Raw genomic sequence first — 23177 nt, 5'->3', positions numbered from 1 at the left:
TCGAGGCGGGGCGCCCCCTTTGTCTGAGTGCGTCGCGGGCGTCAGTCTCTTCGCGCGTGAGCCTGCGGCGTGGAAGGTGAGTCGGGCGCGTGTGGGCGCTGGCAGGCCGGGACCCCCTGTCCGCACGGGAGCCGGAGCTGGGTCGTTCTCACGGACCGGGCACTTCCCCGCGGGCACGCTCTGCTCCCGCCCCTGGCGCCGGTGCCCTCCTGCGGACGTGCAGTGGCGTTCTCTCTCCGCGGACCCCTCTCTCAGCCCCCAGCGCCCCGCCTTCCGCCACACCCCAGTCCCCTGGCTGCTCCTCGCTCCCGGGCCTCTCCCGACCCCCACCCCTCGGCCCCTGCCACGCCCGGGGCCCCCCTTGCCCTTGACACACCCCAGGCCCCCCGCGGCCGGGACCCCGGGCCCTCACCCACCGCGCCTGCCACGCCCCGATTCCCTCCCCCCCCCCCCCGGCCGCGGGACACTTCAGACCCCCCGCACTCCCAGCCGCCCGGCCCCTCCCCCGCGGACTGCGAGCCGGGCCGGAGTTGCGGGGATGCCGCGGGGCCTCGGCCGAGTCCCGGGCTCGCTCTCGAGGGCTCCCCAGAATCCGGGACGGGAGGCTGAGAAGCCCCCGGGCCCCGCGGCGGGCGGTTGGCAGTCGGCCGTCTCCGCGCCCGAGCGGCCTCGGTGTCTCCCTGGCCAAGAGTGCTGCCTAATTTTACGTTCTTCTCCCTGTTCCTGTCCACGCCGTCTTTCCCCTGTTACTTTGTAAGAGCCCTTTTTAATGAATGAGACCGGTCTTTTCTGATACGCGGATATTCCCCTAGTTTCTTGTTTTTCACATTTCAGTAGAAGGTAATGTTTTTCCTTAAAATGTAAACATGTGAGAGAAACAGAGTCGTCGTCGGGAGCAGCCTGCCAGCGTGCGCAGGGGAGGCACCGGCTGGCTGGCCTCGTACCCTTTCCGGATTGGCGTGCGCTTTTTCCGCCTCCAGCCTGAAAGGGAAGCTCGGGGGCAGAGGGGTGGCCGTGCCGTGCCGGCCGATTCTTGTAGGTTGTTCACCTGGAGACGGCCTTCGTGGCGGTGCGTCGTCTCCGTAGGGTGGGCCCGGAGTGGAGCGAGGGGAGGCTGGGCCTTAAGATCGCCCTCCCCGCATTGTTGTCGCATGAATGTTTTCATTTCCGTTCCCCGGTGATGGCGAGGTTGAAACTCTTCGTGTGCCTCTGTGCTCCCCCTTTTTTGCCTTTGTGTTTCCTTTGTGATCCGCCGGTTCATACTCTCCTCCGTGTATGTTGAAAATGCTCTTCACAGACTGACATTTGAGTCCAGTTACGGTGTTTTGTTCTGGTTTGGGGTTTTTGAAGAGATTTCAAGTTTTTAATGGTAAAATATTTACTCCTAAGGCTTTTGAGCTTTGTTATGTTTCAAAGGGCTTTGCCCTTGCCAAGATTATTTTTGAAGTAAACCCTTGTTTTTCTCTGGTACTTGTGCAATGTTGGAATCATCTGGAATTTATTTTGGTGTGGGGGGAGGGGACTCCAGCTGCATTTTTTTTCACTATACTGTTTCTAACACCACCTATTGAATAATCATCTTTCCGTTGATTTGGAAAACCACCTTTGTCATGCATTAAATTCTTACATGATTTTGGGTCCATTCTGGAATTTGATGGCTTTGATGTGCATAGGGTCTTCATTTTCATGCAGCAGATCTGGAAGTCTCTGCCCCCATATTTCTGCTTTTGGTATTTTGCTTTGAAAGGACCTTCCCACCTGAAATAATAAAAACTTACCTATTTGCATCAAGTTCTTTTTATAAAATGTACTTTAAAATTTCAACTCATTCATTCATTAGCCTAGTGGATTCATTAGACTTGTAGTATTTGATATGAGATGATCTAATTTTTTTCTGGCCTATTTTTTTTTTTTTTTAATCTTTTTGCTCTACTTTCTGGGAGATGTGTTGAACTTTATGTACAGGCCTAATTTTACTTTTCCTAAAGCATTTAACTGGTCCTAGCCCCATTTACTGATCATCTTTCCTCAGCAATTTGAATTGCGTCCTCTGTTCTCCATTTGTTTATACAGACTTGGCCCTGCTCTGCCCCATTCCTGTGTCACCCCTTTTCGTCCAGGCCCACTTGGCTCTAGGCACCTTGGTTTTGTGGATACAGTGAGAATTTACATCTCATTTCTAAACTTTGTTTTAAACTTGTTTCTTGTGTCATTTATGAACAGAATCTTTTTCCCTCTGTATTTTCTGACTAGGTGTTGCTGGTGTATAGGAAAGCTATTGGTTTGGATGCGCGATCATTCACTATGGAAGATTGCAGGGTTGTTGGGGCGCCTGGGTGGCTCAGTCGTTAAGCGTCTGCCTTCGGCTCAGGTCATGATCCCAGAGGTCCTGGGATCCAGCCCCACATCGGGCTCCCTGCTCAGCGGGAAGCCTGCTTCTCCCTCTCCCACTCCCCCTGCTTGTGTTCCCTCTCTCGCTATATCTCTCTGTGTCAAATAAATAAATAAAATCTTTAAAAAAAAAAAAAAAAGATTGCAGGGTTGTGCTTTGTGTTCGCAAGTGGCTCGGAGGTGCCTCTTCCGAAGATGCTTCCACCATGGAGGGCAGGGTATTCCAGCAAGAAAACCCATAGGTGAGGATGGTGAGGACAGACGGAGGAAGATCCTGGGAGCCACCCACCCCAGACCAGGGACTCAGAGTGTGCCTGTCCTAGCTTGTCCCTGTGGGCGGGGTCTTTGGAGGATAGGCATGCTAGCTCTTTTACATCCAGCCCATGAGGAGTTCAACAGGGGCGTTAAGTTCCTAAAACTTAGCTTACAAAACAAAATAATAATAAATGTTAAATTCTAAGCTCTTTATGTCTCTGCAGTCCCTTCTTTAGTTCCTGTCTGTGTTGCTGGCTGCTCAGTCATCACGAGAGCCAGAGCCTGCTTGGCACAGAATGTCTCACTGCAGTGTGGCTTCTTTCCCATTAAGCATCCAGTGCTGCTGAGAACATTGATCTATTCTGGTTTTGTTTGGGTTATTCCCTGAGGAGATTTCCAAAAATGAAATTCCTGCATCTGAAGAATGACTGTGGCTGATGGATGGGTGGGCACTGGTGCAGGGACCCTCAGGGCGGGTGCGGTTTGTGTTTGGCCCTGTGTTGGGGGTGGCATAGCCTTCTTCACAGTCTGCTCTGATACTCCATGATGGTGATTCTGGCTCTGGGACTATCTGAACAGGACTGGGCATGCCCACCTGTTCTACCTTCCTGCCTAAACTCTTGGGTTGGGGTGCCTGGGTGGCTCAGTCAGTTAAGTGTCTGACTCTTAATTTTTGGCTCAGGTCATGATCTCAGGGTCGTGAGATGGAGCCTCGCATTGGGCTCTGTGCTGAGTGTGGAGCCCGCTTAAGATTTTCTCCCCCTCGGGTGCCTGGTGGCTCAGTTGGTTAAGCGACTGCCTTCGGCTCAGGTCATGATCCTGGAGTCCCGGGATCGAGTCCCGCATCGGGCTCCCTGCTCGGCAGGGAGTCTGCTTCTCCCTCTGGCCCTCCCCCCTCTCATGTGCTCTCTCTCATTCTCTCTGTCTCAGATAAATAAATAAAATCTTCAAAAAAAAAAAAGATTTTCTTCCCCTCTCTCTGCCCCTCCGTCCCCTTACTTAAAAAACAAACAAACAAAAACTCCTGTGTTTTTCTCACAGAGCAAAGCCTGGAGGTGGGCATCAGAATCATGGGGGTCAGGGTGGAGGAGAGGGTATCTTACTAAACGCCAGTTTTGGTGCCCTGGATGGCTCTTTTTACCTGCCTGACAGTTGTCAGGTTTGAGGGTCACGGTGCTTAGCACATATTTGCATGCAGCCACAGACTTGTTCACAACTAGTTAGTATCACTCTTTGTATTGGTTTTGTTCATTTTTTTTTAATCAGAATACAGGTGTCTTAGTTCCTTTGGGCTGCTATAGTAAAATACTGTAGACTAGGTAGCCTATAAAACAGCAGACATTTCTCACAGTTCTGGAGGCTGGAAGTCTGAGATCAGGGTGTGTCCATGGTCAGGGAGGACCTTTTAGGGTTGCAGACGTCTTGCTGTGTCCTCACGTGGTAGGAGTGAGGAAGCTCTTTCAGGGGTCTTAAAAGGGTATTGATCCCATTGTGAGGACTCCACCCTCATGACCTAAGCATTTCCCAATGGCCTCACCTCCTAACACTATCCCACTGATTAGGATTTCCCCATATGAATATTGGAAGGACACAACCCTTCCAACCCTAGTAACAAGCATTCTGGTATGCTTTTACTTGGTAATGTGTGAGGGTCCTTCTAGGTAGAGAGCCTTGGTTTCAGTGCTTTTCTAGGACTCTCTCTCCCCCTCCCCCATCCCCAGGAATCTTCCCCTTTGCCCTCTCCACCCACCTCCATGCCTCACTCATACTGACAGCCTGGTTTTTTGAGTTAATCTAATTGAATGAGCACCACAGCATTTGACTCTGCCCCTTGCTCTCCTCTTGCGGCCCGAAGAGGAGGGTTGTGATCTCCGTTTTATAGGTGAGGAGAAAGCACATACACACACTTCTTGGCCCTGGGGGCATTGTTTCTGAAAGAGGACATTATGGACATGCTCTTCGCGTCCCATCATTTCATTTACCCATTGGCTGTCTCGCACAGCTTAAATCTTTCGGGGTGCATGACCTGTCTGGAAGGACTATGGATTGGCAGTGGCACCATCCTTGACTCTGCGTCCATTCCAGGGGAGCACCCACTGTTGAATGGTATATCTGATTCATCTACATACTGCCAGGTGGCTTTCCTGAGAAAGAGTGTGAAGTATGGTCTCATAGCTCTTTAATTTCATTCACTTACTCAGCAAACATTGGACTGCTGGCTGCTCTGCTGGGACACGAAGGGAGAAAGAGGACTGGACGACGCAGAGGCCCTCAAGGTTGGGGGTTCAGGAAGGGCCTCAATGAGAGGGTGATATGGCCAAGCACCAGCCAAAGGGCAGGAGCCTCCCTAGCAGAAGGGAAGCCCAGACAGGGTTCTGAGCAGCCTTGTAGTAGCAGTGGAGGGGCAAAGAAGGGTTTGAAGCCAAGGACAGTCATTGGTCCCACCGCTGGGGGAGGGGCACAACCCTGTTGCAACAGGGCTGGGTTCTGGGTGTGTTTGGAGGATGGATTAGGAGTGAAAGAGTGAGGAGGAGGGATGGCTGGGTGGCTCAGTCTGTTGAGCGTCTGACTCTTGGTTTTGACTCAGGTTATGATCTCAGCATCATGAGATCAAGCCTTGTGTTGGGCTCCACACTCAGCGGGGAATCTGCTTGAAGATTCTTTTACTCTGCCCTTCCCCCTGCTTGTGCGCACTTGCATGCACTCTCTCTCAAATAAATAAATCTTTAAAAAAAAGCCAAATGCTTCCTGGGGTCAGCCGTACCCATCTCCAGCACCCACTGGGGAGATCCTGAATGGAGTTCCTAATCCTGGCCCAATTGCAGTGGGGCCATAATGCAGATGACTGCCTACTTGCACCAGGTCCCCAGGAGACCAGGGCTGGATTATCCATGAAGGTCAAATTCTCATGCAGCTGAGGACTGATGGAGGCCCTGGCTGAGGGCACAATATCCAGGAGACCTAGTGGGGACTGAGTTGCAGGAGGACAGGTGACCAACTGTCACCACTGCCAGCAGTGGACAAGGATCTGGCCACATGGAGGTCATAGAAGACCTGGACCAGGGCCGCTTTGGGGTAGGTGGGGAGGGTGGAGACCACACAGGGGAAGCAGCTGGACAACACCACGGGGAAGATGACTGACCAGGAGAGATGGCAGGATGGCAGGTCTGTGCGCTGCTCGAGAGGGTGTGGGTGTCCGGTACACCAGTAGGGCAGGAGGCAGAGCAGGTGGTGGCAGTGACTTGGTCATTGTTGTTCTGAGATCTGGTGAGGCAGCCTCCCCCTCCCACCCCAATTCTTTCAAATCTTATTCTTACCTGTTCTCCAGCATCTATTGTTCATATGAATGTTAAGGTAGTTCTACTCCTTTAAGACTCCTATTAGAATCCTAATTCTAATCTAATTAGAATTAGATTTCTGTTGCATTGACACAGAAACACAGATTTGGCGGGAATGGGCATTCTTGGTGAACTGAGGGATGGAGAGAGGCCAGCCTCTCTCCACCCGAGTCTGCTATCATGTTCCTCAGAGGCAGCTGCAGTTAGGAGTTCCATGTGTATATTCCCAAAAGCTGTCTATGCAAACATATGCATACATCTGATGTTCTACAAAGAAAATGGGGTTGTAGTGCTTCCTGACTTCCTGACCCCAAGCCTTCCCTTTAGGCAGTCCGCAGTGTGAGGCATCCTGTTTGTCAAGGTGATCTTGTACCATTTTTCCTAGAGTGATCTGCCTGCTAGGTTTCTGTGTCCCTGTTGCAGACTCCTTGTGACACTCCAAAAGATGTGAGCCCCATTCCCCCATTAGGAGAGCTCTTAATGCTCCCACCCCCCCGTTTTTTCCAGTAATTTGAATATGACAGACACCTCAGGTTAATTTGTCCTGATATGTCTCCAGAACCTGCCCACCCCCAGGCCTCCCCATAGTGCTCAGACCAAATCCCTGGATGACTCTGGACTTAATCTACCAGAATCAACCATGTGACATGCCTCCGTTGCCAATCCCTGGTGGAGCTACCACCAGGCTGATGACCCCAGCCTCACTAGAGCACCACGGCACAACCAGTGGAGACTGAGGCATCAACAGGCCCACAGGAGTTACGGTCAAGTGAAATATGAAGGGCCTGGAGTGTGGACCTCAAGCAAAACCAGCCATTCTCAGCCTGTCTTCCCTGGAGATTATCTCTGGAGGCAGCCTGGCCTGGCACCCACACCGGACCTGATGACGGCTTGCCATCTTTGTGTATACTCTGGCACCAGCCCTTGTGCGTGGACTGTGAGCCTGAGCAGATGGCTCCGAGTCCTTGTTAGCTCCCAGCTGACCATGAGGACCCCAGGGTCTGGAGAACAAAACCTTGTGGCTGGAGCCTTGGGGTGCAGAGGTGTCCCCAAACATCTCAGAGGGGATGTTCCTGGGCTCATGGTTAGAGTCCAGGGACCATGGTTCCTGAACTGTGGGGTAAGAGTGGGGGGGCGGGGCTGGACTCCCAGAACTCAGAATCTGTGAGGGCAAGGCTGGGCCCCTCATGTGTTCCCACCTCTTCCTCAGCCCCACAGGCTCCTCTGACTTCCATCTTCCTCAGAAACCTCGGGATCAGGGATGGCAGCGGCCAGGCTCCTGCCACCACCGGCAGGACCCCAGGTGAGCTGCCCCCGAGGCCTCTACATTTCCTCATAGCCCTCCCATGCCCGGGGCTCCAGGTGGTAGCCTGAGTGTCACTGCCTCTATTGAATTCTGCAGCCTCTTCCCCCCACACCAAGCTGTTCACATGTGTTTCCCTTACCCTCTAACCAAGGGCATCTCCACTCCCCCCCCACCCCACCCTGCTCCATCTCAGATGTGGAGACTTAGTCCAACCTGCAGCAGCCCCTGTCATTCCAGGCCAAGGTGACCTTTGAGGATGTGGCCGTGCTCCTCTCCCAGGAGGAATGGGACCGCCTGGGCCCTGCTCAGCGGGGCCTCTACCGACACGTGATGATGGAGACCTATGGGAACGTGGTATCCCTGGGTATGGCCCCTCAGCAGCCCTCTTCTGTGTCTGTGTGCTTGGCCAGGGGTTGGGGGCCCTGTGCTGGGGGTTTTGGGGTTGCCTCCAGGTATTCAGCTCTAGAGGAATGTTAGTCCTGTCTGTCTTATGCCTGCAGGTCACTCAGGCGGGGTGGGGGTGTTCACAGATACTGTATTGACAAAAGGCCTTCCCTCCCGTGAGCAGGACTTCCAGGATCAAAGCCCAACGTGATCTCTCAGCTGGAGCGAGGAGAAGAGCCATGGGTCCTGGATGGGCAAGGGGCTGAGGAGTCTAGGGGCCTGGGGAGTGGCCATTCAGGTGAGTGAAAGGAGCTGGCCCTCCTTGACTTGGGGTTAATCAGGTCCGGGTGGCTGTGGGCACTGACAGGTGACAGCAGGAGTAGCTTCCACCTGGGACCTCTTCTGGCAGAGGCTTAACTCAGTGAATTGCACTACTGTTGAGAAGTGTTTTGTTGTCCCTTCAACTCTTTTCCTTTTGCAGACAACTACAAACATGACCACATGACAGCTCGTATGCGACAAGACAGTTCACCCTGTCCGTGGGGTAGGTGTATGTCTCATCTTTTTAATCCATACAATTCCTGCAGGTGTTAATGCTCATGATTCCCCAGAATGTAAAGAAATTTCCTGGGGTGCTCTGATGCAGAATATGTTCTTCTTACACAACACATACAATCTCTACAAAACTGTCGGGAGGGGTTTTCTAAATTAAAAATTTGTTTCAGTGGAATTGTTTTTTTTCCCCTTTGTCTTGTCCCATGTAAAACATTCTTCCCTAGTCTGTCCTTGAAACAACCGAAGCCATGATTCTGAAAGTGAGGGCTCTGCTTAGCATCTCCTGCACCACGCGGGCACAGGGTGGCCTGGCGCCGGCACTGACAGCAGCTTAAGTCTGTCTGCGAACATGAAAGTTTGACCATGCGTTGATCTGATGCCATGGATGATTGAGTAACCTCCTGTACAGTTATTTTTTTAACTTATTAAAGTCATCTTGCTCATCTTGTTATTTTGGCATCAGGGAAGAAACTACCTATCCAGGAAACTTCAACCAGTAGAAATGATACTTTTCAGTGCAAATGGGTAATTATTTCTTTGGCTTACTAGCTTTATTCTATGACAGTGAGGCTTTATAAGTCAAACAGTTTCCCAGTTTCAAAAAAACATAACCTTTTAAAAATAAGATGTGTAGAAATTTTACCAAATAGATGACAGTAAACCCAGATTTTTTAAATGAAGAACCTATTAGTGTTACCATTTTTGAAACAATATACACTTAATGATTGTTCTGAAGATAATAAAAAATAAACAGAAATATCCAGTAGGAAAAATGGGCACAAAACTTGAACAAGTTCTGACAGAGGAGGAAAACCAAAGGGCCAATAAATGTGAGAACATGCTTGGCCTCATTATTCATCAGGAAGATGGAAATCAAGACCATTATGATTTACCATGTTAACACCTTCAGAATGAGAAAAAAAAAAAATGGAAGGATCTGACTATCAAGTTGGAATGAGGATGTAAATATGCACACTCATCTTAGAAAACAGTTTGGCATTATCTAACGAAGTTGAAAATACAGGTCCCTATGTCAAATGTTCCACTCTTGTGTATATAGTAAGGATGTTTGTTTGTAAGCACCAAGAAACATATACAAGAATCTTAATAGAAGCATGCTTCATGATAGAAAAAATTGGGAATGGGGCACCTGGGTGGCTCAGTCGTTAAGCGTCGGCCTTCAGCTCAGGTCATGATCCCAGGGTCCTGGGATCGAGCCCCACATCGGGTTCCCTGCTCGGCGGGAAGCCTGCTTCTCCCTCTCCCACTCCTCTGCTTGTGTTCCCTCTCTTGCTGTGTCTCTCTCTGTCAAATAAATAAAATCTTAAAAAAAAAAAAAATTGGGAATAACCCAAATGTCCATCAGCAGTAGAATAGACAGAAGAATAAACTGTGGTGTTTTAATAGGAAAGGACGTGTTATAGTGAAAATGGTTTAATAACTGCTAGGGAACAATATGATGAATCAGAAACACAGTGTTGAGAGAGGAAAGCAAATTGAAGAAGACCAGGTACCATGAAATTATAAAAATGTTAGAGATATGCCTAATTAAGTTATTGGTTAAAGATACAAATTTCTAAGATAAAACTGTTTTGTTTTTTTTTTTAAAAAAAGGCATCTACTTCCAGCCAAGATGGAGTAAACAGAGATGGGAGTCACCCTCTCACTTGAAACAACGTAAAAACGACAAGATACATGAAAACACAGCTCTCAAGGTGTTGGGCATCATTCTCTCAGTGGAAATCAATCAAGGAAGGAAATTAATCCCTGAGAGACAGGAAACAAAGGGGTGATCTCTACAGTTGCCCCAGCTTACAGCTTGAAGAAGATTACAGTGCAGGGAGGGGAACTCTGGCAGAGCCCAGTGGTCTCCCAGACTTGAGGACACATAGCCAGGAGTCCAGAGACACCAGGGAGGCTAGAAGTCCCACAGAAGAGTCCATTTGACAAAGAGAACTCTGGATATCCGCAGGGAGAGCCCTTGAGTATTAGCACTCACAAGGGAACAGTCAAATGCCAGGAAAGAGCCCCCTCTTTAGAAGGAGTAGCCGCTACAGTAGCCAGGATTTAAGATGGTCTTCATAACAGAATGAATGTTTGTGCCCCTCTCCCATTTATCTGAGGAAGCCCTAAACCCCAATGTGAATGTATTGGTGATGGAGCCTTTATGAATGTGTGAGGGTCCTTCTAGGTAGAGAGCCTAGAAGCTGCCATGTGAGCACCAGAAAGTGGCTGTCTGCAAGCCAGGAAGAAAGCCCTCACCACAAACTCAACTGCACTTTTGTGGAAGTAATTTATGGAAGTAATTAAGGTGAGGTAATAAGAGTAGGGCCTTGGTTTGCTAGGATTAGTGTCTTTTTAAGAAGAGGAAGAGAGACCAGAGCTGTCTTTCTTGGCACACACAACCTCCCAGACCACTGCCCCATGATGTACGTGCCCTACCTCCATAATCCCCATAATCTCTCGCTGTGTCTCCCTCTGTCAAATAAATAAATAAAATCTTTAAAAAAAAAAGAAAGAAAGAAAGAAAAAACAGTCCTGTTAAACTGACCAGAAATGACATCAGTGATAGAATTGGGAGACAAGGATATTAAAATAAATTTATTCCATATGTTCAAGGACTAGAGGGAATACTGAGCATGTTAAGTAGAAGCATGGAAGATCATCGTGAAAGACCCAGATCTGATTTTTTTTTTTTTTAGATTTTATTTCTTTATTGACAGAGAGAGACACAGCAAGAGAGGGAACACAAGCAGGGAGAGGGAGAGGGAGAAACACGCTTCCCGTGGAGCAGGGAGCCCGACGCGGGGCTCGATCCCAGGACCCTGGGATCATGACCTGAGCCGAAGGCAGACACTTAACTGAGCCACCCAGGTGCCCCCCCAGATCTGATTGCTAGAGATGAAAACAATGTCTGAGATGAAGAGTTCAGTGCGTAAAATTAGTGGCAGATTAGACATTGCATAAGAAAAGATTAGTGAAAACAAATTATTTTGAAACTACTGAAAAGGAAACAGAAGGAAAAAAAAAAAGACTACAGGATATCAGGGAGCTGTGGGACAATCTGAAATAGCCTAATACATGTAGCTGAAGCCAACAAAGGAGGATGGGAGGGTCAGAAAAAATATTTTAAGAAATGATGGTTGAAAATTTTCCAAATTTGTTGAAAAGTATAAACTCAGATCTAAGAAACTCAACGAACCCTCTACCTAATAAATGAATAAAATTACACTAAACTACATCATAATCAAAAGAAGTGTTATAACTAAGAAGCCAACAAAGGAAATAAAATAGAACCATGAAAAGTAAGTTGATTTTTTTAAAGGAGAAAGAGAAGAGGAAACAAACCATGGATGTTTAGTGACTGCTCTAGGGTTTACAATACACATCTCTCACCATCGTTTACCTTCCAACAACGTTAACACCGTTTCACAGGTAGCATAAGACTTAGAACAGTAGACTTCTGTAGTAGTCCGCTCAGGCTGCCATAACAAAAGGCCATTGATGGAGTGACTTAAACATCAAAAATTTTGTTCTCACAGTTCTGGAGGCTAGAAGTCCAAGACAAAAGTGCAGTTGAGTTTGTGGTGAGGGCTTTCTTCCTGGCTTGCAGACAGCCACTTTCTGGTGCTCACATGGCCGCTCACATGCCTGTGAGTGCGTGGGGTGGGGGGAGGTGGGAAGTGAGTAAGCTCGCTGGTGTCTCTTCTTATCGGGCACTAATCCCATCGCGGCGGCCCTATCCTCGTGACCTTGTCTAACCCTAATCACCTCCCAGAGGCCCCACCACCAAATACTACATGAGGGGTTAGGGCTTCAACATGTAAATTTGGGGGAGGGGGAACACAAACACACAAACATTTGATCCATTTTACAACAACCCTGTTCCTCTGTCCCAGATTCTGTGATCGTGTCGTCATAAGTTCTACTCTTGAATATGTTAGAAACCCACAGTGCGTAACTATTTTTTTTTTTTAAGTTTATTTAAGTGATCTCTACACACAAGATGGGGCTTGAACTCACCACCCCAAGATCAAGAGTTGTTCCCCAGCACATAACTATTTTTGTTTTGGACAGTTCTCTTTTAGAGTGATTTAGAAAACCTTTTTCACATAGTCTTGTATATTTACCTTCATTTTAACCATTTCCAAAAGCCTTTATTTCCTTGTATAAATCTGACTTTCTGTCAGGTATATTTCTGCAGCCTGAAGAATTCCCTTTAACGTTAGTTTGGATTTGATTGTTGGGTGTTTTCTCCATTGGTGTTTGTAAATTGACAAGTTTTTTCTTTTCTGCACTTTAAGGATGTCAGTCCATTGTCTTGACTAGTTTCTGATGATGAGTCCACTATAACTTTACATTTGTTCCTCTGTGTCGTGTGTGTTTTTCTTCTAACTGCCTCTAAGATATTCTCTCTGGTTTTTAGCAGTTTGAATATGATGTATCTAAGTGGTATTTTAAAAAACATATTTGTGATTCTAATATCTTGGATCTGTCTTTTGATGTCTTCCATTATTTTTAGAAAAATCTCAGCTATTATCTTTTCAGATATTTTTGCTTCCTGTTCTCTTTCTCTTCTGCAATTCCAACTACATGCAGGTTAGGCCATTTGATATTGACCCATACTGGTTTTATTTTTTGTTTTATACATTTCTGTCTCTCTTTTTTTTTTTTTTTCTTTTTTTAAGATTTACTTATTTATTTGAGAGAGAGAGAGAGAGCACAAGCCGGGGGAGCAGCAGGCAGAGGGAGAAGCCGACTCCCCGCTGAGCAGACCCCTCCCCCCCCCAATGACATGGGGCTCAATCCCAGGACCCTGGGATCGTAACCTGAGCCAAAGGCAGACGCTTAACCATCTGAGCCACGCTGTCGTTGTGGGATTTTTCGGGTAATTTCTGTTGACCTGTTTTCAAGCTCACTGGTCTTAGCTGGGTTGGGTCCACTGATGAGCACATTAGAGGCATTTTTGTGTTGCTGTTTTTTACATCTAGCATTTCCATTTGGCCTCTTAGAGTATCTCTCTGCTTAAATTCCCCATCTGATCATTCACATTGTTCCAACATATGAGTCATCTCTAATTCTAGTTCTGTTGATCACTTAGTCTCTTGACTATATGTGTGTGGACATGTAGCATCTTTCTTCTTTCTTTTGGGTGTCATAGTTTTTTATTGAATGTCAGCTATCATTAACTGGGACAGTAGAGATAGAGGTAAATGGTGTATCTGTCTGGAAATGTAGCCTGTCCTACTAGGCTGATAGTGTGAAAGCCTGAGTCAGTCTAGTCAGGACTTGGGCTGGGCTCTGTTGTTCCCAGAATTGCCTTCAGTGCATCACTAGATTCACACTCCTGTGGCACTTCCTTGTGCGTAGGGTGAGGGCTTTCAGTCTTTCAGGTATGCCTACAGGAGAGGGTTTTCTTCTATGCTCTTGCCCCCACCCTAGCAGTAGTAGGCAGTTGCTGGTTACTCAGGGCTTGCTGGCCTTTGGGGCAGGGGCAGGGAGAAATGAGAGGATGCTCCATTGTCCTGGTCCATCCTCAGTTTTAGGCAGGTTTGTATTCCTGGGTCACAGCCCTTCCCCTGGTTGAAGCAGACTTCTCACTGCTGGGCTCATGATCATTTCCTAGCTCTCCCTCAGGAGTAGAAGATAGTTTTCTTTCCCTTCCCAGCCACTGGAATTTTTATCTGTATCTTAGAATGAGAAGTTTGCTTTCGCTCGTGTAGTGACTTGCAGCTTTTGTTCTGTAGAGGAGAAGGGTTCATGTGGCTGCTTTTGTTCTCCTCTTGTAAGCCTAAGCCACCAAAAGAGGCTTCCTCTGGACCTGCTCCCAGGGGGACATGAGCCCCTGTGTCTGGAGCTCCCCGGGGTTCTTCGGAAATTCATTAATGTTTTAGCCAGGTGCTTCTTCCCTGCTTGGGTGGTGGCCTCTCTTCCATCTTCCTCTTATCTCCCTCCCTTCCATCATCAGTGCAGTTGTCTTCCCGTGCATGCACCTATCTCTCCTTAGGGTTCAGGTTGTTTGGTTGCCACCATGACCTTGGCTCTATGATAGATTCAAGAAAGTTACAATTTTATAGATTACCTGACTTTTTCTTGCTGTTAGGGTGGAAGTGATATTCTTTCCAGCTTTCTCCCTCCTGGGGGAATTCAGTTAATACATAATAATAAGCAGTATAATAATATATATTGTTTTACATAATGTATAATAATAGTGATATTCACAGTAAAAGGGACACGGGATTGGTCAGTGTATCCACCCGACTTTGTATGTCAGACTGGGGTTTATGTGCTCCTGTTGGTCATGGTGAGGAGCTCTCCAGTACCACTGATGAGCAGGCAGTGCTGGGGCAGAGGGACACGGGACAGTACGCTGTCCCAGGGCACCTGGGTGGCGCAATCGGTTAAGCATCTGACTCTTGGTTTCAGCTCAGGTCACAGTCTCGTGAGTCTTGGGATCGAGCCCCACATCAGGCTCCACACTCAGCATGGAGTCTGCTTATGACTCTGCCCCCTCGGCCTCTCTCTCTCTCCCTCTTTCTTGCTCTCAAAAATAAACCTTTAAAAAATTTTTTTTGAAAACAGTAAGCTGTCACATGGTAGTCTTAATAGGAACAAGGGCTTGGACACTGGTGGGGAAAGAGGAAGATAAGGGATCAAAAAAGAGATGTGGATCCTGAAGGCCCACCAGCCACAAGAGGTAGGGGCTTATTCTAGGAGGAAGGAAGAGCCAAGTTTTCTTTTGGACTCTTGACGTGGATGTGCTGGTGGGCCATCTAGATGGCAAGGTCTGGCGGCAAGCAGAGCACCCACCTGAGCCTGGAGAGCACTAGGAGATGGAGGAGTCAGAGTGTCTGTGTCTGGAGGTGCAGCTGAATCTCAGGGTGGGTGTGAAGAACCAGTTCATCAAGCCTGGAGTAGGACTCCAGCCTCTACAAGGAGGCCCCTCAGTCAGGGGAGTCTCCCACTTCCCACTCCTGCCTCTTCTCAGATGATCAGCTGTTGAGGGTTTGCTTCCATATGGCTGCCACCAACTTCTGCAAGAAGTATTAGCATTTGGTATGTCTTTGCCCCTCCAAGGTACCTAGCTGTCAAAAGGCAACACAGATCAAAACAAGCATATTTTTATCTATTGACCACCTTGGCCCAAATCTTTCTCCGAACACCAGTCAGAAGTCCCATCTTAGAAGGTCCCTTGGCTTTGTAGGGGGACTACTTGGCTTCTTTTTTTTTTTTTTTTAAGATTTTATTCATTTGACAGAGAGAGACACAGTAAGAGAGGGAACACAAGCAGGGGGAGAGGGAGAGGGAGAAGCAGGCTTTCCGCCGAGCAGGGAGCCCGATGCGGGGCTCAATCCCGGGACCCTAGGATCATGACCTGAGCCGAAGGCAGACGCCTAACGACTGAGCCACCCAGGACCCCGGGACTACTTGGCTTCTGAATCTTATTTTTCCAGGGTCCATGTTGGGGGTTCCAGGTGGCCCATTATATAGCATCTGTCTCCCCAGACCAAGTTAGGAAAAAAACCTTGCCACCTGATTGAGGCAGTGAAGGACCACCACAGGCCCCCATGCTGGGGACTGCCTCTGAACGTGAAGGAGCAAAGCCGAATATGGTTCCCTGAGCTGAGAATGCCCAGTTCTTACGCACATGAACCAGTGAAATAAGTTACTCCACCTACCCTGGAGAGAAGGGGGAGCAAAGAAGCACTCAACACATAGGGGCACATGCACATTTGGATGCCATCCTAGCTCCTGATCTCCATATTGCTGGATCAGCATTTGTAAATTTCCCCTCAGAGCTGCTGACCCCTCAGTACCTGTCATAGACCTTAAGTGTGTCTGTGAGAATTCTCTCAGATCTTCCTCTGCCTAGAAGGCTTTGAATTCTGGAATATCCCTCAAGTGCAACAGTTTTTAATGCTGTTCCTGGCAGAGGTCTTTGGGAAGCTGGGGGTGGCAGCACGGTGTTTGGAGTTGGCCTCCTAAGCTGCAGGGCTGAGATTGGGCACTTGAGAGTGCACAAGGAGGCCTGGCTGCTGTCATGCAGTCAACTTCTTGCTTCTGGCCCTCACATGGCATCAGCTCCACCTGTTGGGTGACACTGATAAAGATCACGCCATGAGCACAGCCCGTCCTCTCACAACATCCCTGAAGCCCCTTGAGAAGTCTTGGTCTTCTGACTGGCATCTTGTCATCTCAATGGCTTGAACTCCCAAGATTTAAAACACTTGTTCTCTGGCCAGCTTCACTGGCTCAGATGGTAGAGCATGCAGCTTTTGATCTCAGGGTCGTGAGTTCAAGTCCCACATTGGGCGTAGAGCTCACAAAAAAAAAAGTGGGTGCCTGGGTGGCTCAGTTGGTTAAGCGACTGCCTTCGGCTCAGGTCATGATCCTGGAGTCCGTGGATCAAGTCCCGCATCAGGCTCCCTGCTCCGCGGGGAGTCTGCTTCTCCCTCTGACCCTCCCCCCTCTCATGCTCTCTCTATCTCATTCTCTCTCTCAAATAAATAAATAAAATCTTAAAAAAAAAAAAATCAACACACCCTGTCCTCCCCCACTCACAGCCCAGAGTCCCCAACCTGATACTAAAAACATCTACCCCAGCCCCTGCAATACTTGCTGCTGCCCACTGCAGGCCATGTTCCAGCTTAGATGTGGTAAGACTCCCATTGTGTCTCCTCTTCCCAGTGCATTCTCCACAAAGAGGAGGTCACACTCCCCCATGTACAAGTCTTCTCTTCCTGTGTCTGTTGGACATGCACACCAGAGCTCACACTTCTACCAGCTCCACGCTAGGTGTTGCTGTCAGCCCAACAAGGCTCTCTGCAGTCCTGGGTGGGTTTAGGGTTAGATGATGGCCTCTGGAAGCCCTGTACATAAAGACTCCAGGGAGGGACGCCTACGTGGCTCAGTCGTGAAGCGTCTGCCTTCGGCTCAGGTCATGGTCCCAGGGTCCTGGGATCGAGCCCCACATCGGGCTCCCTGCTCCGCGGGAAGCCTGCTCCTCCCTCTCCCACTCCCCCTGCTTGTGTTCCCTCTCTTGCTGTGTCTCTGTCAAATAAATAAAATCTTAAAAAACAAAAAAACAAAAAACAATGATGGCATCTTCAATGGTATAATCCTTCCAGGTTTTCACGTTGAGTTCATATTGGGGTTCTCTTCCATAGTGTTGACAATCCTTGCCATAGAGTACCATGTACAATGAGCCTTAAAGGTCCTCATGACCCTCTGATCTAGAGCCTATGTTAGAGACACTGTGTTTGGGGGCAAGTAGACCACTTTGATACCTTCAGTGTTGAACTCATGGGGTTCTGGGTGGCCAGGGGCATGGTCCGATATGAAAAGAACTTTAAGAGGCAGTTGCTTGGGGCGCCTGGGTGGCTCAGTAGCTCAGTGGGGAGTCTGCCTCTCCCTCTCCCTGCTTGTTCCCGCCAGTAAATAAAATTTTAAAAAACAAAGACTCCGGGGGAGTGGCATTCGGGCAGTACTGGGCTGCCACCAGCTGCGGTGTGCCTTATGTCCGTGACACCTGCCGCTCAGACTGCCCTGTCAGCCTGGGCCCGCGCCTAGTTCCTGGGCACAGATGCGAGTTTTCTGCTCCTCCGCAGCTCACGCGGCCATGTGCGTTCAGGGACCGCGGCCCTGCGGGCCACCTCTGCTTACACTTGCTCCGCTGTTCTGAGTGGGTGAGCAGCTGACATTCTTCCTTTGGATTTGTCGTTTCAGAATATGAGAACAAGGGAGAGAACCGAAATGGGGATTTGAGCCTGCGGCCGTTCATCCCCGAGGAAGTGTCCGTGCTTCTGGGGGAAACATCCACGGGATGGACGGATCCAAGACGGCTCGAGCGTGAGCAGAGCTTGAGTGTGAGCGCACGCCCCGCCGGCCGGCCCGGAGCCCAGGTCCTGAGTCGGAGCGCGCCTGTCCCTCCGCATCAGGCTGCGCCCAGTGGGGAGAGACCCTACAAGTGCACCGACTGTGGGAAGTGCTTTGGCCGGAGCTCCCATCTGCTGCAGCACCAGAGAACGCACACCGGAGAGAAGCCCTACGTGTGCGGCGTCTGTGGGAAGGCCTTCAGCCAGAGCTCCGTCCTCAGCAAACACCGGAGGATCCACACGGGCGAGAAGCCCTACGAGTGCAACGAGTGCGGGAAAGCCTTCCGCGTGAGCTCGGACCTCGCGCAGCACCATAAGATCCACACGGGCGAGAAGCCCCACGAGTGCCTCGAGTGCCGGAAGGCGTTCACGCAGCTCTCGCACCTCATCCAGCACCAGCGGATCCACACCGGCGAGCGGCCCTACGTGTGCGCGCTGTGCGGCAAGGCCTTCAACCACAGCACGGTCCTGCGCAGCCACCAGCGCGTGCACACCGGCGAGAAGCCGCACGAGTGCGCGCAGTGCGGCCGCGCCTTCAGCGTCAAGAGGACGCTCCTGCAGCACCAGCGCGTGCACACGGGCGAGAAGCCCTACACGTGCAGCGAGTGCGGCCGCGCCTTCAGCGACCGCTCGGTGCTCATCCAGCACCACAACGTGCACACGGGCGAGAAGCCGTACGAGTGCGGCGAGTGCGGCAAGGCCTTCAGCCACCGCTCGACGCTCATGAACCACGAGCGCATCCACACGGAGGAGAAGCCGTACGGCTGCTACGCGTGCGGCAAGGCCTTCGTGCAGCACTCGCACCTGACGCAGCACCAGCGCGTGCACACCGGCGAGAAGCCGTACGTGTGCGGCGAGTGCGGGCACGCCTTCAGCGCCCGCCGGTCGCTGGTGCAGCACGAGCGGATCCACACCGGCGAGAGGCCGTTCCGCTGCGCGCAGTGCGGCAAGGCCTTCAGCCTGAAGGCGACCCTGATCGTGCACCTGCGGACGCACACCGGCGAGCGGCCCTACGAGTGCAGCCGCTGCGGCAAGGCCTTCAGCCAGTACTCGGTGCTCATCCAGCACCAGAGGATCCACACGGGCGAGCGGCCGTACGAGTGCGGCGAGTGCGGCCGCGCCTTCAACCAGCACGGGCACCTGATCCAGCACCAGAAGGTGCACCGGAAGCTGTGACGCCGCCGCCCCGCCGGCGCGGGTGCTGGGCGGCTCGGTGTCCCGGGCACGCGTTCCCGTGGAGGACCCGGAGGACGCCTGTGTCGTTCACCGCCACGCCCGAGTTCGGTGGCACAGCCGCCGCACGGTCGTAGCGGGTTTCGTTCTTCCCTAACGTGAGACCGTGTTTGAAGGATTTCTTACATTCTAAATAAAGGTTTTTCTAGAACGTGACACGCCTCTCCTAAAAACAGTTACTCTAATTATTGCACATAGACTTGGATTGTTTGCAGTATGCTGTTAGACCGCTGAAGTGTTGTGTGGACAAAATGACATAAGGAAAGGTTGTCATCAAGTAATATGGCTACAAGTCCTAAGCGTGTGGAGCGCGAACAAAGGAAGAGGTCTAAGGATTAATTAGTGAGCAGTGATGTAAATTAGAAAACGCTTCATCTGGTGTTTGAACTTTATTCAAGATCAGAAGGGATGTCTTACCTTTTTAAGTGAAAATTCAACTCAAAAATGGATCTTTGCCTCAAAACCCACCCTTATGACTTAAGAGACCTTGTGCCCCAGAAATCATGGGATGCCTTGGGCCTCCAGACCCCATGTGGGTTGGAGGGGAGCTCTGCACGCAGGGCCCAGACCTCATAGCTGCTGTGTTACTCAAAAGACAGTTCTTTGGTAGATAGTTTTAAAACCTAAAATTCTCAAATTCAAATAGCTTTCTTATTATCTAAAATTTCCATTTCTGTGTTTGAGGTTTTTATTTTTTACTCCTGATCGCAAGAGCGTCTAGTATCCATTTTCATGTACTGTAGTGAATCTGGTTTATTCATAATTTTTAAGAGGTTTTTTTCCTCTTGAAATCATCAGCTTCTTGGGAGAAATGAAGGACTATAGTGTTGACCCATAAGTCCACAGCAATACCCTGATGCAGATAAAAGCTTGTTTTCCCCCTCTCTGTGGTACAGGTGAGAGGAGCCAGCCTCACAGGTGAAACTCTGGAAGCTGAGGTAGCAGGTGTACTGCAGAGAGGAGATGGGCTCCTGAAAGGAACTGACATCACTATCAGTACTGCAGAGCAGCTGGGACAACAGGGGCTAAGGCAATTGAAGCAAAAACAGGACTTGGGATCACTAAGGTAGGTGCTAGAGAGGAGGCGCACTCGCTGAGGTAGTCCTTCGGAGATGGCTGGAACCTCGGAGGAGATGCTGGAGAAGCCGAGCTCATGGTGCGATTCAGAGGAGCTGAAATCCCTCCATGTTCCTGCAGACGGTAGCTGAAATCACTAGAGCCAGGCTGCAGATCAACAGAAGCGTTAAGTGAGATGCTAGCTCGAAAGTCCCCACAGAGGGAAGCCAGCAGCCCTTGCTGGTTGAGTGTAGCTGCCGTCTGACTCAGTGACTGCCCTCAGAGCCCACCGCTATTCAGGGCACAGTTCCTAACCCTGTGGAAGAGTTAGAATAAGAAACAGTCACGTTCTAGTCAAGAGGAAAATAAGAGTTCAGTTACATACAATGTACAGAAATACTTGTTTGGAAAGACACTGTATCACAAGACAACGTAAGTGATACAGTACAAGTCATTCTGGATTGGTAAATCCACCAAATCTAGGGTTTTTGGGGAAACTGCAAAATGTATAGTTCACTTTTCAACCTTCTTAAATGAAGTGTACTTAATATCATTCTGCCTTTTCTTCCTGTCAGCTGCCATTGACCCATTGGTGTGTGTACAGGCTCAGGTGTCCATGGAGCTGGAAGGTGAGCTTCAGTGCCCTTCTCCCTGGGAAGGATCCCTGGGCCGTGCATGTTTGTCACCTACCTCTCCAAGGACCAGGAGGTAGCACAGAACCTGCTGGAACATATGGGCAGTCTTTGTTTTGGGGAAGTGGCATCAGGCACCAAAATGACCTTCGGGGTCCCTTCACCCTGTTAATAGCCTTCTCAGCCATTAACTGCCCATCTCTGACTGATCAGCAACATACCACACTTATTTTGGATTTTTTAATTTTTATTTAGAGGTCTTTACATTTTATGCATTTAAATCTTTATCCTATTTTTCCTTACTGCTACCAAGAATTTGACACTTAGTTCTCAATTTTTCTATAATTTAGAAAACACCCAGAATTTTATTTCTGTGTACTATGTATAACCTGACATTTTCCAATAAAAAAGGAATGACTGGAACACCTATTTGTGGGTGAAGGGAGATGAATGACTTTGGTATAGGGACCTACTACAAATCAGCGACCAGAGGACATGAGCTGACAGTTCCCAATAAAGGGACGTACAATGAGGAGAGCCTGGAAAAGACCAAGTGTGCCAGCCACCTCCTGATCAATTAGTAAAGGGTATCCTGTAACGCACAGAGCTATGAAGGTCTGTAGGGGCATGGGTGTTTTCACGCCTTGCTGGTGATATCAATACAGTCCACCCGTGTCAAGTATAGGGCATGTCAGGACCCATCACTTCTCTGGAGAAAGATACCTGCACAGCAGGACCCAGCTTGGCAGGTGCCATGCAGTCCAGAGATGGCCCTGAGGGAGGCAGGACCATTCCTAGGGGACAGGCTGGGGAAGCTCAGGCCACCAAAAGCCACTCTGTGCAGAGGGTCTGGTGGTGAAAGCCCAGGAGGATCTTTCGTGGGAGACGGGCTTGCTCCAGGGCTGAGGAAAATCCTGGGTTGGGGGTGGGAGCAGCACTACTCTGCCCCATCCGGGTGAGTTTGGAGAATAAAAGTTCCTGAGCTGAGAAATGCAGGTGAAGTATAGGGGTCCCCAAGACTGCCCTCCCCTCTGACACCAGTCACAAATTTGGGGATTCCCAAGATCACCCTGAAGTTCAGTAATTTGCTACAAGGACTCCTAGAACTCGCCTAGAAACCTGATACACACACGGTTACAGTGTATTACAGGGAACAGACACAGATAAAATCAGAACAGGGATTTCATGCAGGCAGAATCCAGAAAAGTACCAAATGCGGGGTCTCTGTAAAGTCATGGACAACATTACTTTCCTGGTTCTGATGTGTGACAGTGTGCATGGAGTATTGCCCACAAGGGAAGCTCACCCGAGCTTTAGTATCCAGAGGTTTTTTTGGGCTTGGTGACACATATAGATGGCCACCTGCATGACACCTGAGTCTGCAGCCTCTCCAGAGGTTTGAGTAGGTGCCACATGGCCAAAGCCCCTCCCATACACCATACTGTTCCTGTAGAGTCCCTGGCTCTGGCTCTGAGTAAACAAAGACTCTCAGGCAGGACACTCCAGCCACCCAGAAGTAGGACAAAGGCCATCCCTCCCCTGGGGTCAGGTTAATCCTTTCTGCAAAAGTGGTTAAAAGTGGGTCAGGTCCCAGGCCCACCTCCAACTGCTCCGTGACCTCAGTCCAATCACCTCCCTTCCTCAGCCTCAGCTTCTGATCTGTAGATGAGAATATCACCACCATTCACACCACAGGGCTGCCTCGAAAATGAAATGAAATCTACAAGAAGACCAGCGCAGCACTCAGTTCTGGGTAGTCTGTGTGTTGGAAGTTAGTACAACTGTGAACAGGTGCAGCAATCATGCGAAGCAGGGGGCCACACAGAAAGCAACAGGCCAGGGGAGCAGCTCACCTGCCGCAAGAAGACAGAAATGCTCCCCAACCCCAAGGGATCTTGGAGAAGCTCAGCCCACAGTCACATAACCCATGCAGGAAACAGGCTGGGCAGGGCAGGGTACACCTGGCACTGAGCAAGGACTCACTCCCTCCTCAGCATGAAAGGCCACACAGCCCCTCCAGCAGGGACTCCAGGACAGCCTAGAAGACACTAACCCCAGGGAGCACCTGAAGATGGGCCCGGCCCTTGAGGACAGGGGTGGGAGGACCCAGATCCCGCTCTGACCTCTGGCTCAGGTCTGACGCTCTGCCTGG

At 49.8% G+C, this 23177-nt stretch overlaps 1 protein-coding gene across 4 annotated transcripts; it reads left to right on the top strand.

Annotated features, from left to right (window-relative positions):
* Positions 1 to 13: 13 nt before the first annotated feature.
* ZNF250 (zinc finger protein 250) lies at positions 14 to 21454 on the top strand. Of its 4 annotated transcripts, XR_004680614.1 has the most exons (7): positions 14 to 76; positions 7195 to 7287; positions 7513 to 7654; positions 7859 to 7972; positions 8156 to 8218; positions 17956 to 20403; positions 20969 to 21454. XR_004680614.1 is itself a non-coding variant. In XM_035012250.1 (6 exons), exons 2-6 carry the CDS (start codon positions 7246 to 7248, stop codon positions 19278 to 19280), a joined length of 1671 nt encoding a protein of 556 aa, XP_034868141.1. In that variant the 5' UTR covers positions 14 to 76; positions 7195 to 7245; the 3' UTR covers positions 19281 to 21454. The 4 variants fall into 4 exon arrangements, 3 of the variants coding, with proteins under 3 accessions (XP_034868141.1, XP_034868139.1, XP_034868140.1); XM_035012250.1 differs by having other exon boundaries at positions 7528 to 7654; positions 17956 to 21454; XM_035012248.1 differs by having other exon boundaries at positions 17956 to 21454.
* Positions 21455 to 23177: the final 1723 nt, after the last annotated feature.

This window comes from Mirounga leonina, unplaced genomic scaffold, assembly GCF_011800145.1.
Source record: "Mirounga leonina isolate KUSES-001 unplaced genomic scaffold, KU_Mleo_1.0 Mir_165, whole genome shotgun sequence".
Taxonomy (NCBI): Eukaryota; Metazoa; Chordata; class Mammalia; order Carnivora; family Phocidae; genus Mirounga; species Mirounga leonina.
The sequence above is the reverse complement of the archived record's forward strand: the minus strand, read 5'-3'. Positions and strand labels throughout refer to the sequence as shown.

Excerpts from the sequence above, each read along its gene's own strand:
- ZNF250 (XM_035012248.1), top strand. The coding sequence starts at position 7,246 with ATGGCAGCGGCCAGGCTCCTGCCACCACCGGCAGGACCCCAG. Across the intron at positions 7,655-7,858 it reads TGGGAACGTGGTATCCCTGG|GACTTCCAGGATCAAAGCCC; the intron begins GTATGGCCCCTC and ends TCCCGTGAGCAG. Across the intron at positions 7,973-8,155 it reads CCTGGGGAGTGGCCATTCAG|ACAACTACAAACATGACCAC; the intron begins GTGAGTGAAAGG and ends TTCCTTTTGCAG.